The 18,650-nt window shown below is 46.2% G+C and overlaps 3 protein-coding genes across 21 annotated transcripts in view; 1 reads left to right on the forward strand and 2 right to left on the reverse strand.

The window, feature by feature from the left end:
* The window catches only part of LOC122393007 (valacyclovir hydrolase-like), a 41,383-nt gene extending 28,445 nt beyond the window's left edge, over window positions 1-12,938 (reverse strand). For all 3 annotated transcript variants that reach the window (XM_043388477.1, XM_043388475.1, XM_043388476.1), the window contains exon 1: window positions 12,753-12,938. The gene's annotated coding sequence lies outside the window, so the exon portion shown is untranslated. The remainder of the gene's footprint in view (window positions 1-12,752) is intronic.
* LOC122393005 (transcription initiation factor TFIID subunit 5-like) lies at window positions 526-13,614 on the reverse strand. Of its 9 annotated transcripts, none has more exons than XM_043388471.1 (2): window positions 13,593-13,614; window positions 526-2,684 (listed from the first exon to the last, which is right to left on the reverse strand). In XM_043388471.1, the coding sequence occupies exon 2, from the start codon at window positions 2,674-2,676 to the stop codon at window positions 667-669; it is 2,010 nt and encodes a 669-aa protein (XP_043244406.1). In that variant the 5' UTR covers window positions 2,677-2,684; window positions 13,593-13,614; the 3' UTR covers window positions 526-666. The 9 variants fall into 9 exon arrangements, with proteins under 9 accessions (XP_043244406.1, XP_043244409.1, XP_043244408.1 ...); XM_043388474.1 differs by lacking the exon at window positions 13,593-13,614 and adding an exon at window positions 12,708-12,741; XM_043388473.1 differs by lacking the exon at window positions 13,593-13,614 and adding an exon at window positions 12,698-12,726.
* Window positions 13,494-18,141, forward strand: LOC122393008 (transmembrane protein 170A-like). Of its 9 annotated transcripts, none has more exons than XM_043388484.1 (4): window positions 13,494-13,515; window positions 16,441-16,581; window positions 16,776-16,881; window positions 17,553-18,141. In XM_043388484.1, exons 2-4 carry the CDS (start codon window positions 16,494-16,496, stop codon window positions 17,746-17,748), a joined length of 390 nt encoding a protein of 129 aa, XP_043244419.1. In that variant the 5' UTR covers window positions 13,494-13,515; window positions 16,441-16,493; the 3' UTR covers window positions 17,749-18,141. The 9 variants fall into 9 exon arrangements, with proteins under 9 accessions (XP_043244419.1, XP_043244414.1, XP_043244421.1 ...); XM_043388479.1 differs by having other exon boundaries at window positions 13,504-13,524; XM_043388486.1 differs by lacking the exon at window positions 13,494-13,515 and adding an exon at window positions 13,537-13,588.
* Window positions 18,142-18,650: the final 509 nt, after the last annotated feature.

The raw sequence follows: 18,650 nt of genomic DNA on the forward strand, positions 1-18,650 counted from the left end.
CCTATTGTGACCCTTACTGACCAGACGTCTGTGACCTGAACTGGTATCAGTGACCTCATTTAGCAAAATATGTGTTAGATTAAAAATTATGCGTCGACGATCTTCAATATCATGTCTTTTCCCTGATTTTATAACACATATCTGAGAATGCCTGTTAACAGTGAAAATGCGACCTTAGACCTGACCTGTGACGTCATTGGTTTGACCCAGGTCAATGAAATCGGATCACATGGTAGCTCCCGGGCGGAACTATCGAGCGCCGTTTGAATTTTGAAAATCGGTCGGTAACTTTCCAAGACCTTAGGGGGACCGAAACGCCCCTTACCCCCCCCCCCCCCCACCCCCACTCTACGGATGGTAATTGGTATGGTCCACGGATAGCCTTACGGGGCACGGGCTAAGCTGACCTGGTGATCTGACCTTCAAGGACCTGAAATTGAAAATTTAAAACACGATGCGAACTTGGGATATCATAAGCTACAGGGTGTTCCAGAATTGACCGATTCGTAAGACGATAACAAACCCTTTTTCAAACAAATTTCATGTATTCACATGCACTATGCAAAGAAAATGGTCTGGCCAGCGGGCAGTGTTGGCCCGGGCGAGGACATGCCAGCGGGCAGCGGCGTATCAGGTGAGTGGCGCGCGCGTGCGAGGGCGCGCCGCCTACGTCTGCAGCGGGCCGGCGGCCAGCAGTAGGTTGCGCCGCGTGAAGTGCAGCACCAGAACGGGCGTGTGCTTGGTGGCGAAGGAGGCCAGCGCCAGCTCGGCGCCGACCTTGGCGTCGGCCGGCTGCGCGGCGCCCACCTCCTCAGCCAGCGAGTCCTCGGTGGCCTTCTGGAAGTCCCACAGCTTGATGCAGTCGTCCATTCCGCCGGAGGCGAGCACAGCGCCGTCGCGGCTGAACTGGACGCAGCAGACGGTGTCCGTGTGCTGACACAGCGCCGCCGTCAGGTGGCCGCTGGCCAGGTCCCAGCAGAGCACGGCGCCGTCGGCACCGCCCGACACCAGGAACCGGCCGTCCGGCGAGAACGCCGCCGCGTACACCACACCCTTGTGCCCGGTGAGGACGCGGACACAGCTGCCGGTGCTGACGTCCCACACGCGCACCGACCGGTCGCTGCTGCCCGAGGCGACATAGTTCGAGTTGGGGTGAAACTCCACCACATCGACGTCGGCGAGGTGGCCGGCGAAGATGCGGAGCGGCTGGTGGTGGTCGGTGGCCCACAGGCGCGCCGTCCGATCGTGGCCGCCGGAGGCGAAGTAGTGTCCGTGCGGCGAGAATCGCACGTCCCACACAGGGAACACGTGGCCCTTGTAGCAGACCAGGCAGCTCCAGGTCTGCAGTGACCACAGCCGGATGGTGCCGTCCTCGGAGCACGTGAGCAGCAGCGTCCGGTCCGGCGAGAAGCTGACGCCGTGCACGGGCCCCGAGTGGCCCGCCAAAGTGCGGCTCTGCTCCGCCGAGCGCTCGTCCATCATCCGCACCAGGACGTCGTCCGCATCCTTGTCAATGTCGGCCAGCTCATCAGCAGACTTCATGGCTCTGAGCTTCTGCGGGATCAGACTCCACACTCGGACAGTGCTGCTGCTGAACCCGACGGCCATCATGCTGCTGTCCTCACAGAGGGTCACACAGGAGACGTTGTCGGCAGCGTTGAGGAATGTGTAGAAGCACATGGAGGGCAAAGAGTCGGGCCCAAGAGTGGCGCGCTTCATCGCCTCGCGCAGACTCTTGGCCTTTTCGCGCTTATCCATGTCGCGGAGCTCTGGCAGCGGGATTCGGCTGGGGTTCGGCGCGTTCGGGTCGTTCTTGCTCTTCTTGGAGACGAGCGCGTCCTTTTTTGCCTTCTTCTTCTTCGGCTTGTCGTCACCTTCCGGTTCGTCGTCTTCTTCCACGGGCACAGTGAGCTGGATGTCTGGCTCCCTCAGAAGGCCGAACAACATCTTAATCTTGTTCACCTGTCTGCCGGGATCGCCCTCGAGCGCGCCGGCCGTGAGGTGGATGAGCTGCTTGGAGCGAGGCACGCCCTCAAACACGTCAAGCACCACATGGTCCTGCACCAGGCCTAGCAGAAGACTGTGTTGCTTCTCCGAGAGGTGCCGCTTCAGCAGCACGTGGCTGTCGCGACACATGCGCACCGTGTAGGCGCTAGAGCGGAACTGCTGTATCAGCTCATTTTCCTGCATGTGCTCCGGACACGTAACGTGGCTCAGTTTCTGGACATCCTGCTGAAAGAAGTCCTCCTGGTCCGGCCCGAAGCGCGCCAGAAAAGCCTCGGCGTCGGCAGGGTGGTTGTTGAACACTAGCTCCAGGTACATGTGCACGAACACCGGAAACAGCAGCTGGCCCAGCTCATACTTGTAGGCGTCCAGCGACTTCTCCACAAACGCCTTGAGACTGACATAGTTGCTGACGTATGCATCCGGGTCTCCCTCGCTCTTGTAAACAGAGAGAACGGTGCCGACGTCTGACGAAGCCTGACCGCCGGATCCGGCGGCTGACACAGCATCAAAGAAGCCCGTCTCCTTCCTGAGCGCTTGCTCAGCTCCCTGCAGGTTGTTCTTGTTCAGAAATTGTAGAACTGCCACCAAAGTATTCTTGTCCATGCCTTTTGCGTCGCCGCCAGAGGCCACGGCGGCCGCCGCGGCCGCAGCTGTGCTGGCCGCCTCCATCACTCCATCTAGCCAGAAATGGAAATGCCATCAGCAACAGTCCCAGTAACAAAAAGCAGGGAGCAAACATTGCAAGCGCCGACAAAACTGAGGGGAGAGCATAACTGCGTCTTGATGAATGTGCAGAGCATCGGGTCTAAATTCTCATAACTAGAAAGTGTTACATTTTAGAAATACGGGACATTATTTACTCACCGCTACATGGGTCAGGGAACACTTTGACAGAGGTAAAGTTCAATGCAAAGTTTGATGTAAAAACAGTTTTTTTTTTGTCGGTAGCAGAATAAAGCTAAGTTTTCAAAACAATGAAGTATTTATGAAGCATTACAAAATGACAAGTATTTACCACACTGGCATACTAACATCAAAATAGCATAATCCTAGACTGAACCAACTCGGGTGCTATAAGTTAGCTTAAACGCCTCGCAGTTTTAGGGGGAGTCGAACGGACCCTTTCGGTTATTCGCGAAAAACTCGCACAAGTGACCAACCACGACAAAAATTTCAGTACAGTCTAGTTGCTCAAGTTTACACGTACCCTGAAAGCAATGCATGACCCTGACCTACATGACCATTGACTTTTGACCTGTTTCCCAAGACCATATTTGGCCAAAATCGGAGTAGGGGAGAGTGGGGTAAGATGCCCAGGGTGGGAAAGACGCCCCACCCCCTCTAGCGGGGAAACAAAGAATCGGACCTGGAAATTAATGTTCTTAGCGTAAAGCGGAAGCCTGCCTTGTTAACTGCACAAAAATTTGCGAAGCTCAGTTGGGCAACGGCTGGCTGGTGATTGCATGTTTTTTATTTGCTGCTTTCAAAAAATATTTTGGCGTCAAAACATTGTAAATATCAAAGAAGGTAGATAATTTTTGCGTCCCTTGCTATAGTCGTGATACATTAACATGCGTGTACTGTGTCCCAAACAGTTTGTTTCAGGGTGTAGTTTTATGGCTAACCAATTGTGCTGATTTAATGTTACTTCGGTACCTTGGGGTAAGATGCCCCCTGTCCTGATGGGGAAAGACGCCCCCCTAAATCCGTAGGCTGTCCCTCAAGCAGCCCGTCAAATCATTTATTACATACTTGTGATGAGAGACAAAAGCCGATCTGGGACTACTTGAGAGTCCGGTACGGTCGAGTGCTCCCCATGCCGGTCTCTCGGCCCACACAGCGACTTTTTGGGCGGCATCTGACTCTGAGAGCCCTCACGACGGCCTCTGTGGGCCCCATTATTGGTTCCAGGGCCCCTCACGACATCCTTTGAGGGCTCCCACGTTGGCTCCACGGGCCGCGCTGGCATCTGAGGTCCCCACGATGGGCTCGAGGGCCCTCAAGCATCATGAAGACCTATAAGGGCCCCACAGTGGTCTCCGAACGCCACCACGGAAGCTTGTTTGGCCACGCTGGACTATGATGGCCCTAACGATGACCTCTGAAGCCCCTTACGACTACTTTTGAGAGCCCTTACGATGACGTTTGGTGTCTACTGCAGGCTGGAAGGGACTACTGATTCGTTCAGGCGATTCACGTGCCTATTTATGTCACTTATAGTGCAGGGGGGCATCTTACCCAACGCCAGGGGGCGTCTTTTCCACCCTGCGGGGTAAGATGCCCCCTTTCACTTCTTCAGGAAAATGCCTAATAGCAAAAAAAGTTATCATATTTCAGGCACGAAATTGTGATATTTTAGGAGAAAAATGATGTCGGCTTCCGTTGAAACTCCAAGTTTTGGCTTTCCGATCGTCATTTTCGAATAATATGTGATATAGTCAAACCCTGGGCATCTTTCCCCACTCTCCCCTATGTCATCGCACATAACCCGCACGTTTCTAGTCTTTTTTTGTAGTTGTAAATGTTCAAACTTCAAACACGTGAAATTATGTTTGCCCCATGCATTTTGGGGTGTCAAGGTTACATAAATGTCAGGTGAAGATCATTGACTTTTGATGACCTTTTTTTCATTTTTTTCATTTTTTCGAGTTTAACATATTTATATGGTAGTATTTAGAGCTGATTGCGAATTTAGCGCCCAGTTTAACATTTACATTGTACGAAGTAGTTTTAGTGCCTATTAGCATATTACGTAGCATATTACGAAGCTTTCAGTGGTGGTTGACACCTACTATGCCCACGGGAGGCCTACCTACTGGTTGACTTGACCCGACCGAGCCGAAATGCATGAACACATCATCTTTGATCCAAACTTACATGAAATTCGTAATCAGCACCTTGAAACAACAACAAAAACCATAACTTTATGAAGTTCTCAAAGGTCCCGATTTTACCCACTTTTGGGTCATTAACCCGCGCCCCGTAGGGTTATCGGCGGACCCTACCACCCGTAGGGGGGGGGGCGTTTCGGCCCCCCTAAGACTCATCTGTACTCATAGACTGTCTGTCATCTGTAAGACTAAGTACTCATCTGAAGCGTCTCGTTGCGTTCTTTCGTTTGCCGCCTCGTGCGTTTCGCTGCGCCTATTGGTTCTCGAGTTATCGGCTGGGGGCGTTTAACGCACCCCCCCCCCCCCCCAGCAAACGGTGGGTGGCGAAATACCCCAGCAACTGCCGGGTTAAGTCACATCGTTTTCTAAAAAAGCGGCCAAATTACCCCAACCTCCCCTATATGTCATTAGACGCTATTTGACAAGATGAATGCGTTGGTACCACTGCCGTAGCTCTAGGACCATTTTTGTAGGAGTTATTCGCGAAAAACTAAAACCACAGCTCGGGTTGTTGACCTGACCTCTGACCTCAGGTTTTCAAAAAACTTTTTTTTTTATATTTTTCCTTACGTCAAACGTTACACAGCCGTGCTCGTAATTTATTATTATCTCTAAAACTCTATTTTTGGCAGCTAGTTATTTGAAGCTCACATCTCTGGCGCTAAAATTTGCTGTGCAGGGGTCTAGAAAACTCGACCCTGTGACGACACCAAGGGGGCTAGTTCAAAAATGTTATTCCAGAAGATGTCAAATTGATAAGGGAAAATGAACTGAAAGTTTCGCTTTCCTATCCCGAAGCGTTCGCGGCTATCGCCAATATTCACCAGGGGGGGGGATCGCCAATATTCGCCAGGGGGGGGGGGGCGTTAGCACTAAACGCCCCCCCCCCCCCCCCGGGCCCGCGAAGTTTAATGCTCTCGCAGTCAAAATCGTCACTGACTAATAAGTGGACAAGCCAAAAAGCGTATGGCTCGTGTTGATTGATAACTATGATTTTTGTTTATAATGTTCATGGTCACTGACAGTGCTAGTGCAAGTGAGTACTCACTTTTCATAAAGTTGAAAGGCTGCAGGTTGGAGAACACCCCCTGCCTGCTACCAAAATATAAACCATGAAAAGTATGAATGCTACATTTGTCAGTAAAAGTAAAACAAATAAATAAATAAACAAATAAATAAATAAATGAATAAATAGATAAATAAATTATTAAATAAAAGGTAAGAACAACATCTCTTGACCCGGGCACCGACTGGGGGCGGTTATCCGCCCCCCCCCCCCCCCCGAGGTTTTTCGTGAATAGCGGGAAAACCGCGGCGCCGCGAAATTTGGCGTGACTATTCTCTCATCAATTTTACACATGGTGTGCAAGTTCCTCCTAACTTTTAAGATCAGGTCACCAGGTCACTTTGAATGACCCAACCTTAAGTCACTTTTTTGCAACTTTGCCACCGTGTCAGAGCTACAATGGATGACGGAGGCCTTTGAAAGTCGCAGGATGTTATTTGGTCGTTGGTAGCTACAATTTGCATATCTCGGAATTTCGATATCGATGATCTAAACTCTCAATCTCCCCGTTATAAGTCAATGGGGAAAAAATCAACTCCCTGTTTTTTTTTTCACTAATACGCATCGGAATAGCCCCATATGTAGGGGAGAGTGGGGTAATTTGGCCACTTTTTTTAGAAAACGATGCAACTTAAAATTGACGACACATTTCTGCATTTTCTCAACGCTGGCAGGTGTCGCATTCATTTTACTTTACTGGACAGTGAACTTGAAATGATAGAGTAATTACTTATATTGAAATTGTGACGTATTACAAAGGTCTGCAAGGCGGCCAAATTGCCCCACTAGCAGGGTTATTTGGCCGGGGGTGTGGGGTAATTTGGCCGGTGTTAGTTTGCGGTCGAGATTTTCTGTTATATTGCGAGTCAGCTTCAGATTCAGCAATGACGTGTGTCCTATGACGCATTTGCCACATTTTGGATGTTGACTCATGGGGTCACAGGGGTCAAAATAGCCAAATTAGCGGCTCTAGATGCGAAGACAGTTTTTAACGAATAACTTTTGAAGTAATCAAGCTAGACCAAAACTAAAAACACCATCGTAATTCTCTCGTCATTCCGCATCGAAACATCTATGTGTTGACCTCGAGAGGTCAAGGTCAAGGTCAAGGTCAAGGTTGGCTTCAGGTCACGTTACCTCAGGTCGCTTGACCTCAAGGTTACGTGAGGTCAAGGTCATCATGCATATCATTCGATGCGCCTTGGCGAGCTGAACAGAATGAGACCATTTGTGCGGCTGTATCATTTTTATGTAAGGATTTATTAGCAAAAAACGTTTGGTAACCTTTGATGACGTCACATGCTCTTACAGTTGACCAATCGGAAGCAAGGCATCAAAGTAGTCAAAGTTGGTCATGGATCATGCCATTTATGGTACAATTGACCATGAAACCTCGGCCGTCCCAGCATAGTGACCTTGAGCGCACCGGCCAAGTTACCCCGCTAGTCCCGGCCAAATTACCCCTCATTGCCAATCTGAAAATGTTTGTGTATAAAGTCATCACGGCTATACGGAATTAGATGAAATTGCTCTTGGAACCGCTGAACACCCCCAAGAATGGCGCTATAATGTCTGAATTCGTTTTTAGCCCAAATACTACATGTTATACAACTTTGTAAACAGAAGTAAAAGTTACCATTTTCTAATGAAATTAACGTTTTATTAATTTTGAATAAAACTACGGGGGGCAAAGTTTTGACATTTGTCCTCCAGTTATTTCTACCCATGACAAATGAATAGAGACTAGAGTTATTTCACTCACTTTTATTAGACCTCGTACAGGTGGGGGCGGCCAATTTATACCACCGGCCAAATTACCCCACTCTCCCCTATACCACACATGACTTCATATACGATCAACCTTCACTACCTTGAGGTCTGTTTTGCTGTTGGGCAGCTGTAAGGTCATGTGACGTCATCAAAGGTCACCAAAGGTTTTTGGCCAATAACTCCGTACAGGAACAAGCTACAGCCACGCGGATTCTCTCATTGTGTTCAGCTCGTCAAGACGCATCGAATGATGTACATGATGACCTCGAGGTCACGTGACCTGAGGTCAAAATTTGACCTTGACCTTTCCAGGTCAACATATACGTATATGATTCGATGCGCATTGACGAGAGGATCACGATGATGCCCTTAGCTTGTTCCTACCTTGACTAATTCTAACGTTATTTGAGAAAAACTTCATATCCAGCGCCGCCATTTTGGCTTTTTTTTACCCCTGCGACGTTATCTTTGACCTGACCTGAAATGACCTTTGTAAAAATGGTAGACCTTGTCCGTGCGTACCCTACGCCGTTTACCGCCTGTCGCTATCTTGCTTCGTTCTCGAGATCTCAGGCCCCCCCCCCCCGTCGGTTGTAAGCTGGCGCAGACCCCCGTCGGTACGCGGGTTAAGTATCAGTTACCTACCTGACAAAAGGACTCCTAATTGGGTGTCACAAGCCTTATCCCACCCTCAGAACTGTGTGAATTCACAAAATAAAAAATGAAAAAACACACTATCTTAGCCTCCAAGGCGACACATGAACTGAAAACTATATTTCATGCTAAATCATAAGACACTAACCACAAGACATGAATACTTATGATATCTGTTTTGCACTAAGTCAAAAGACACTGGCGATTGCACTGCCAACAAGCTCAGTGCATTGCATATTGTTAGGGTTAAGCTAGGTTATGTGTATGCACATTCATGTATGGCTAGTTAAGGATAGGCTAGGTTAGGTTGGGGCGGGTTTGGTAGAATTAATCAGAATCATACACCATGCCACTTGTTTTGCAACCCTGGCAATCTGTGCCACAAGGTTCTCCTGTTTGCAGAATTTGGTGGCAGTTTTGTACTTTTGGAGGTCAGTGACTGTTTTGACAATATTCTAGGTACCATTAAACGGGGTGTTATCCTTCACCCTTATTGGTGCTTTGCCAGCCTCGAACGTATGTACGGGGGTCCGTTGGACCCTCCCCCCCCTTGCAGTTTCGCCCCTGATCGAGCTAGAGCTTCGCGGAAAAAAACGAGCATGTTGCCTTGCCCGTGACGAGAAAAAGCCGAAGATACCCAATTTTCAGGTTCTAGGTCATTGGTTGACCAATGGTCAGGTCAATGACCTAAAAATCGGGAAAATCGGGACTGTTTAATACGTCACACTCACAAAGCGTGGCTGCTGTGAGGTTTTGAGGGGCGCTGATCACGAATATCATGTTAGTTTTGATCACAGATGATGTCTTCATGCATTTGGGCCAAGTCTGGTCAAGTCAAGTCAGGTCGACCCGTAGGGTCAGTAGGTCCTGCCGGTTGCTAAATTCGATTCAGCTGCAAAAACTAGCCTAGAAACATGTACAACTCGAAAAAAATGAACCGAGGTCATCAAACCTGAACTTCAGGTGACCTTGAAACCCACCCTTGTGCACGGGAGCAACATCATATCACATGTTTGAACGCTTGGAAACACGAAAAGACTGCAAACGCGCGGCTAATGCGAGCCGACATACGCAGAATCCCGATTCCGGTCAAACATGACCTAAAGAAATAGGCCACACTTCACAGGTCAAAGGCCATTTGGGTCAGGGTCATGAAATTTTCAGGGTAGGTGTAAAATTTATCAACTCGAGGGTACTGAAAATTTTGTCGCGATCGGCCGCTTTTTTGCGAGTTATTTGCGAAAACCGAGGAGAGGGGGGTCCGTTCGACCCCCCGTGCCGCACATGCCATTTTCCCATCCTAGAACGCACACGGGGGGTTGCCACCCCCCCCCCCCGCGCCATTTCGTTCCTGTTGGAGATAGAGCTTCGCGGTAAAGACCAAAAAGATTCCTTGTGAAGAGACAAATCCAATGATACCCAGTTTCACCTTCTCAGGTCAGTCATTGACCTTCAACGTCAGGTAAAACTAAAAAAAATGTTGCTGTTTTGGGTCACCGTTGGTCGTTGGATATCAAGTGCGCAGCTAATCATATACCGATGACGATGCCGTTTTTTTTTTGTGCCAAGCCAACTACATAGAAAACTAGAACCTCTTTGTCACACTATCCGACCAGGTTTTTGCTGCTGAGGTCCTTTCAGGTCAAGTAAGGTCAAGGTCAATGACGTGTGTTTGTATGTCTGTGTGTGTATGTGCGTGTACTGATGTGTGCACCGATTGTTTATGTGTCCACATTACATGAGATCATGAACTGAGAAGCTTTTACCAAAAATACAGTCAAAGAAACTTACGAAAAGTTAATTCAGCTTGCCTAAAACGCAATGTTTTAGATGACCTAGGTTGACCTTGACCCACACCTTCAAATCTGTACATCGTCGAACATGTTCCATGATAGGTAAAACTGGCAAAAAAGGCCGAAATCAAGATGTTAAAAGCTCACAAGACCATTGCCAACGCAAGGTATTGGGTATTTGTCATTTGGGTCATGACATGACCTGAAGAACAAGGTCATATCTACGAAACCAAACACTACAGAAACTTAAAATTGTCAGTGGACATCAAGAAAGGATAGAGGAGCAGCTATACGAAAAATCAGGCTTCTAGCTTTAAAAATGTTGAGTGCAGAGCAGAAAAATTACCAGGGGTGGGGATGGCACCCCCCCCCCCCCCATGTGCGGGCGAGGGTTAAGGGACAGTTTTGAGGTGTTTTGTTATATAACTCAAGAAGTGTTGGAGATGGAAGCATCAAGTTATCAGCATGTTATCTGGAATTTGGTGCTTTACATGCCTGCTACATTGAAATTTTAAAAATATATACCCTGCATATTTTTTTTCTTATTACTTCTCTTCACTGTCCCGTAGCACCCTGATGTGGGGTATTAAGGGACTTCTATATAATTCCAAGAAATGGTCATCAAATGCCCACAATTGGGGTGTGAAAGGGCACGCAATTAATTTATTGAAGTGTTCTGCATATTCTGTCACCAAACAAGTCAGTTTCATTCGCCACTAATGGGCTTTTCGGCCAATTACATGTAATGCACCTTAGCTATAAGGTAAACAGAACCAAAAAGTACCTACCCTTCTGTCATCAACAAAAACCCACTTTGAAGCTAGTCACTTGTCATTATGTTGCCCTCTTTGTTTTGACCTTTTTATGATGACAGATCACATTTACCTACATCAGTCTTCATTGGCCCATCATTGTAGAACAGGGAGTTTTGAAGTGCTTTGTTATATACCTAACATGTGATGTGTTAGAGATATGATCATGGACTTGCCAGCATTTCATGTGGAATTAGGTGGTTTCCATGCCTACTGAAAGAAAACTTTATTTAATTATATTTAGATCTTATTTTTTATTTTTTTCTTCCCTGTCCCTTAGCAGTTAGCACCCCACTTTCACCTCCAACTATGCATGCATCTAGAAAAGAGGAAGAGGAATGATGAATGAATGGGTGGATTGGTATAAGGCTTTCAGGAACATGTATAATATATGTGAAAATACAGCTATGCATTCATTTTCCCTGTACACCTACTAGTTTCTGTGGTACAGGTACACACAGAGTTTTGGAGATGTTTCAATTTTATGAAAATGCAGCATGATTTTCAAAACCATTTTTGGACCAAATCATTTGCATGTAAACCATGCCATTTGTCCTATAGTCAAGAACAAAACAGTGTCAGATGTCAACTACCACACTTAAGATTTTATTTAACTGTCTCAAATTAGGAAGCACCCTGCAGCCCACTGTCCCTTAACACCCTGTGTTACAGTAACTTTATTGTTCTTGAGGCCTGAGCATGTGGCTCAGTTTTTTCCAATTGTGAGTCTGGTGTACTATAATTGATTTTAACTGCTCATTGTACACAGTAAGCACATTCAAAATTTGTTTTGCAATTTCATTTGATATCTTACTCAAATCTTGCAGGTCCCAAATGTTTGGAATATAACAACATTCCTAGAAATAGAATTTATGTACATGATAATCACAAAAATATATCCATTATATTTAAGAGTGTGTACGAGTTGTATGTTTCGAATGGATGTGTTGCTTGTGTGTGACATGTGAGTGTTTTGCCTCTTGACTTTGCGTCCTGATTCATTTGCTTTTATCCTTTTTGACTATAGGCTCATAATAGCCACAGCTATTTATGTGGAGAGCCTGCAGACGTAAAATACAAATACAAATACAACAAAAATCAGATTATCATGTTTCTGATAGAGGAAGTCAGCTCAGGGTGCTTTATCCCATCTGGAATGGCTGGTGGTATGAATATGGACCATTACAAAACATGCATCATTAGACATTAACCCCAGTATCTTTATCTTGAAGGAAATATAACGCTTCCTCAAATCAGTGTTTTATCATTTTTGCTCAAAATGAATAAAAAATAATAATATATTTGTGCAAAAATACATACATTCATACAGGCAGAGCTATCTTTCATCTTAGGTAGAGGCTAAATTGTGTTTTGATCAGTGATCTGCAGCGGAAGCTTATAACAGGCTGACCAATCATATTGCATAGGTACCTAGCCACCTAGCTCAATACCAAATGAATGTCAATCTGCAAGAGGTGCTGCATTATTCGCATTTTTCCATAAGGCCCTTCGTAAGTAATTAGGAAATGATTTTGAAACTAAATTTAATTTATTCATTATCATTGCCTTATTGTTGGCTAGGATGCATGTTGGTGGTGTAAAAAACTTCAGAATTATGCTAATGTACTAGTCTCCACTCAAGCCACAAAACTGCCAATAATTTTACAATTCAAAATCCCTGATCCCACGTTATGGATCACAAACGAATGGATACGAGCAAGGCGATACGAGAGAAAACATCAACATTCATAATTCTGACCTTCCCAGAATCCTCGGACCTGGAACACTTGTTCTTGTTGGATTTGGTTGGATTATGGCAAGATATAGGGCCTGTTCCAGCGCCTCCAGTAGAAATTCTTGACTGGAGGCTCTACCAGAGGTTTCACTGGAGGCGCTGGAACGCAATCTGGAGATTTTTGGAGATTGGCATCACATATACCAAAAGAATGACGATTGTTCTCTCTTGAAACGAAAAATTTATTTTCAATTTTATTAAGAAAGATTTACAAAATTATAGCAATGTTATTTTCCTTACATTCAAGTTGTAAAATAATCAGTCAAACGTCCTTTGTTTACATTCGTGATTGTCACATGTGCGCCATAATTGTAGACCAGAGCCTCCAGAGAAATTTGGACCTCTCAACTCTCTGGAGGCTACTGGAGGTTTCTGGAGCTTTGGCGAGAGCTTTCTGGAGCTTTCTGGAGGCGCTGGAACGCTCTCTGGAGGATTCTAGAGCTTTCTGGAGCTTTCTGGAGGTTTCTGGAGGCGCTGGAACAGGCCCAAAGGCGCGTAATTGCAGCGTAATTCCTCGAACTACCATCCAATACAAATGAATCCTATTGCATGTCCTGCGCCAGTATTGTATCACATCAAAAATCTTGGGCAGCGTTCGATATCTCCCGCAGATTCTTTGCCGTCCGGCCAATCACATCCAAGGTCAGTGGGGGCTCGGCTGCGATTATGAAACGTGATTGGTCGGACGGCGTAGAATCTTCGCCGTCCGAAAGACATCGAACGCCGGGTTGGCATCGTACGGCACACAGCTGCCACAGCATTGAGCATTATTAAACTGTTTTTTTTTTATAGGCCTTTAGGTACCTTTTATCCTTTTATACCTTGCGCGTAAGATTCTGAGTTTGTGAGTAAATATTGAATTGACGGACGTGGCCAGGATTGGTAACAAGAGTAACAACAAGTTTTTTTCCATTACTGTTTCGGCCATAGCAATGCAATTTTGATTTGTAAAAATGGCAAAGTTGAGAGTTCTGCAAGTTTTGTAGCCATTGGCTGCTTTTAGGTGAACTATTTACAAAAATCTGATAGGGGCTGGTTTGAGCCCTCATGGGTGTAAGGGTGTAACTGTGAATATGCTTAGTAAAAAAACATGTTCTGAGACCAGTTAAACCAACAGAAAAATAGCCGCCTGCTGGAATTTTTTGCCTAAAGACTGCCTCACATAAGAAGCGTAAACAGTAAACCCTATCTGTTTCATACCCATTGCATCAACGCCCAGTATGTGAAGAGGTCTTTCCGGCAGGCAGCTTTTGAACTGTGGTATTAACTGGATTATTTGCCAGCTTGCACTGTACGATGGCACTAGCAAAGCTTGTTATACATCAATGCTAGGTACAACAGTGTGCCAAAATTTGCAGATGTGGGTGGGAAACGACATCCAAATGAAAATCATTTTCCACTCTCACCTCCAGTTTTCAAGCCCAATTTTCCACTCCCAATTCCACCGAGAGAGGAGCGATTGCGCGAATGTTTGTTTTGCATCTGTCACAATAATGTAGATAGATGGATGTTTTTGATCATTTTCCCACTCTTTTTGGGTCTTACCTGACCGACAATTTTTCACTCTCATCCTTTTCTGGTCAGCATTTTTGCCCTCTGACACCCAAACAAAAATATAATTTTGGGACACTGAGGTACAAAAGACTTAATATCAATCTATTAATTTCTCTTAAGTGCCATTTTCACATGTATGTCCATCTACTACCATGCTTATATTTATAAGCATGGTAGCTATCTTACATCACTAGCTGGCCAGCTAGCTGACTGAATCCAGTTGTTACCAAGGCCCCTGCTTTTCGTGCTTCATACTTCATATGCCCATTCAAAGCAGCAGTATTCGCTTCAATAAAATCGGTTTTGGCAATAAATACAATATTTTATGCTAACAGGTGTACCTAGAGTATTGCAATCTCTATTCAATCTCTATTCCAACTCAGGAGTCCATAAGACTTTGGCGGCCCTGACTCCCACCGACTCCAACTGAATTGGAATTTCAACTCCCAGCTCAGGAGCCAGGGAATTGTTATCATAGGAGTTGCCTAATAGGCTTTTCACCTCTAGCTTTGACAAAGCCAAATTTCAATCAAATTTTTCAACCAAATTTCAAACCAAATTCAATCACATTTAACTTTAAAAAAGTGAAATGGGTTAACTGCCTGTGAGAGCCCACTGACCACCAGTCACCAATGTCCTAAATGAGTTGGTCATAAAGGCTTGAAGCTGACTACAATTATAGTGCTTAACCATGCTTTTTAAATGTGTCCTTTATCATCATGCTTATCATAGCATTAGCTTTGCATGTTTCAGTAGGACCTATTGGTTTGAGTGCCTACCTAGCCATAAAGCCCTAGGCTCAATTTGTTTCAGAAATGTAAAGGCTGTGTGAGGATTAAATCTGAAACACAAACAAAAGAAGTTGATGGGCTACAAGAGTATGGAGGATGGCAGTGGCTGTAAGCAGTAAATGTAGGTTGGCTAGGCCAAAAAGTAGTTAATCCTTTTTATTGCATGCCTGCATAGGGGAAGCCGGGGGAAGCCCGGGCGCGGGGGAAGCCCGGCCACCCCGTTCCCGGCTAAATTATTCACAATAAGATGCTCAACTGTTTGCCCTTTCAGCGTGGCAGCTAAGGTAACGCCAGCAAAAAAGTTAAGGCTGACAAAAAATGCATATTGTTAAAGTTATAGCGCAAAAATGATATTTTAAGGGTTTTTTAGCTAAAAAGTGAGATATGTTGCACTGTTAATGTTATACCATACAGTACTAATATTTATACGAATGTTATGTAAGGACCGTTTAAGTGTTTGTAGTGAGGGGTGACGAGGCAGGCTGGCTTAAGTATGACATTTTTTTCGAATATCGCTGTTCTAAAATAAAAATTAGCACATTGGGGTAACCCCGGGCGAGTGGCCAAGCTTACCCCCAGCCGAGAGCAATGCCACTAAACCACTGTTTTCCATGAGATAATAAGTACTGAGCAGGTTTGGTTTACACCTAGATCAAAGATAAATTTCGAAAATAAACATGTTATCATAGACAAACCCAGTCATGTCACTTAAGGTCAACTAGGGTCAAACTACGTTTTTGCAGATAACGCGACAGACAATGAAGCTAGAGCTTCAAAAATGGTGTCGTTGTGTTCTTCTTCATCAGCCGAGTCGAATGATATGCAATATGATGCATTAAGGTAAAAAGAAAAAGAAATTTTAAGGAATTTTGAAACACACATTTTTTGCCAATTTTGCATCACGATTTTCATCGACCTGTACTGTATATGTAGTAGACGCTAGCTAAAATACCAGTGTGACATAAACTCTAAGATGTCCAGAGCTAATCAGTACCTTAATATTTCACTTTCCGTTAATATTTGGAAAACACACAATAGTTTCATCAACTCGTTGTAAAGCGCTGAGGAGGTGGCCGGCGTTACCCCTATGCCGGGCTTACCCCAGAAAAATCAACACTTTTTTAAAACTCGATTTTCTCAACCTTATACTTATTCCACGAAACCGAATTTTTGGGAAAACACGGCCAATGAACTTAGCTAGCTAGCAGGATATCAACATTTTATACAGCACGTATGGTATGTAATAAAAATGAAAAAGAGCTTACTATGCCGGGCTTCCCCCGGCTTCCCCTACTCTTGTTTTCCAGATGGTCATGCATTGAACAAAGTGAGTCTGGTTTCTGGCACTTGTGAGCTAGTCATGTCCACGGACTTTCTCAGCTCAGAGTTGGACACTCTGAGCGATGTTATTGGACTCACACCATCAGATCCTCTGGATACGTTTGCAGGTACGTTGGCACATAGGTATAGCTAGCTGATAATTCACCAATTGCTATTTCCTGGCATTATACGAACGAGACCTCCGTACTACTCGTACTATTTCTAGTGTTTTTACTTTTAATTAAGGTATCGTCCAGAAGCATTTTAAAATGGTAATACTCTCACTTCCTCTAACCTAACACGCATTGTTGGTTTCTTTCAGAAATGTGGTATCAAGTGTTCCTTTGGGCTCTGTTTTCATCCATGTTTATCCACATTATCGCAGCAGCGATCGCCTTCTTCACGCTGCGGAAACATAAAATCGGAAAGTGAGTGTTGGCAATTTTATTGGGAGTTCCTTCGTTTTTTTTAACAAATGGCTAATCGTCACAGCTAACTATATCACTTAGAGTGCTTTACGGATCAGCCATAGGTAGATAATTTTACTATACTGCGAGTTTTCCAGCTCTCACAATTCAACGCCGGTCGGCTAAGGGGCCGCAACTGACGGCATTGGTCACGGTCACCGCCTCAGGGGCGGCGGATTTGTGGTGCCCGAGCACCCGCAGTTCCATGCTTTTCGCCATCTATGCTATTACCGCATAGTCATTGTCACCCACGAGACACTCAAAAGTCAGTACCTACGTGTTACCCGTAGGTGTCTAAAACTCTAGGAGTTCAGACCCGGTGATCTGAGTTGCGGGGAACCTTCTGCGTCAGACGGTGTTTTGTGCTGATGGCTGGTCTGCCGGTGGTGGTCGCTGATGGACGGCCCCTGGCGGCTCGTCTAAAGCCGGGCGTGTGACTGGGCCGCCGACCCCGGGAGGTGTTTCACCGACGCTGCCAGCGCATCTCGCGAGCTGACGTCACACTTGTGGTAGTGTTGGAGCAATGGGCTTCGTGTATGACGTCAGCTCGCTAGATGCGCTAGTAGCGTCGGTGTAACACCGCCCCGGTGTGGTGGAGACTGGTGCCGCCCCTGACTGCCTCCGTGTTTCAGACTGGTGCCGCCTCTGATGCTGGTGGTGGGCGTGGCCGGGCCGCTGACCGCCGGCGTCATCACCAGTGCCACCATCGCGTTCGTGTACCGCGCCTCGGCGTTCACGATGCCGCCGTTCTACGCGCTGCTGTGGGGCTGCGGCCAGACGGTGGCCGGACTGTGCCTCTCCTTCAGCCGCATTCTGGCCACCCTGTGAACGGCGGCTGACCGGCGCACACAGACTGAGAGCCACCCGTGGGCGGCACCCGATTCTCATAACTGGGTGCGTGGTGATTTAGACATTGATGCGCTGTAACTCTAGCAAACCACTGATTGGCTGTGAAGTGCTAACCACGGCTGAGATGGAGAGTGTTGCTTGGTGGCAGTCGAGACACTGATCTGACCGGATACTGACGTTTCATGAATGTGTGGAAGTAATATGCTTCCAAGTGCATACAGACTGCGGCATGCTGTCTGCTGACGTGGGTCATTGTGTGGTGCTAGTCCATTGTCATCGTTATTCGATCGATGTTATTTGTTAATGCGTTGATGTGAAACAATGAGATCTCTTGCAATTAGCTAGAGGTCATAAATATTGCGGTACTTTGAAGTTGTGGGAAGCAGGGCTGAGGGCTGTGGGAAGAAAACCGATGCTACTGGAAAACGATTTGACGGAATGAAATCGGTGTGGTGCCATTTTGTAGTTAAATGTACAGTCACCAGCACTTGCTACTAATCACCTCGTTTTTGGTCAGTAGTTTCAAGACCGATCAATTCTCAGTTGCGCAAGATACTTTATATGATCCGTTTGGGCGTCCGATTTTCGAATATCTAACTTGTTTTTGTATATTCGCAACATTTTGGGATGGGGAGCCAAAAAACCTCTTTTCTGCCCTAAAGTGTGCCCCAAGAAGTCGTAGAACCTAGCCCCGCCTCTGATCCATAGACCACTAGTGCCATCTCTTGTCAGCCGAACAAACCGCAGAGGTAAATAATGTCACGTGACCTTTGCACACGCTACAATTACTACGCAGCTGTAGTAGGGGAAGCGGGGCGAAGGCGTGGAGAGGGATACGATCGGTCGCCTGGGGTCAAGTCGCCGAGGTCAGAGGTCATCCG

This window comes from Amphibalanus amphitrite, unplaced genomic scaffold (genome assembly GCF_019059575.1).
Source record: "Amphibalanus amphitrite isolate SeventyFive unplaced genomic scaffold, NRLGWU_Aamphi_draft 000511F_arrow, whole genome shotgun sequence".
In the NCBI taxonomy this organism is placed as follows: domain Eukaryota; kingdom Metazoa; phylum Arthropoda; class Thecostraca; order Balanomorpha; family Balanidae; genus Amphibalanus; species Amphibalanus amphitrite.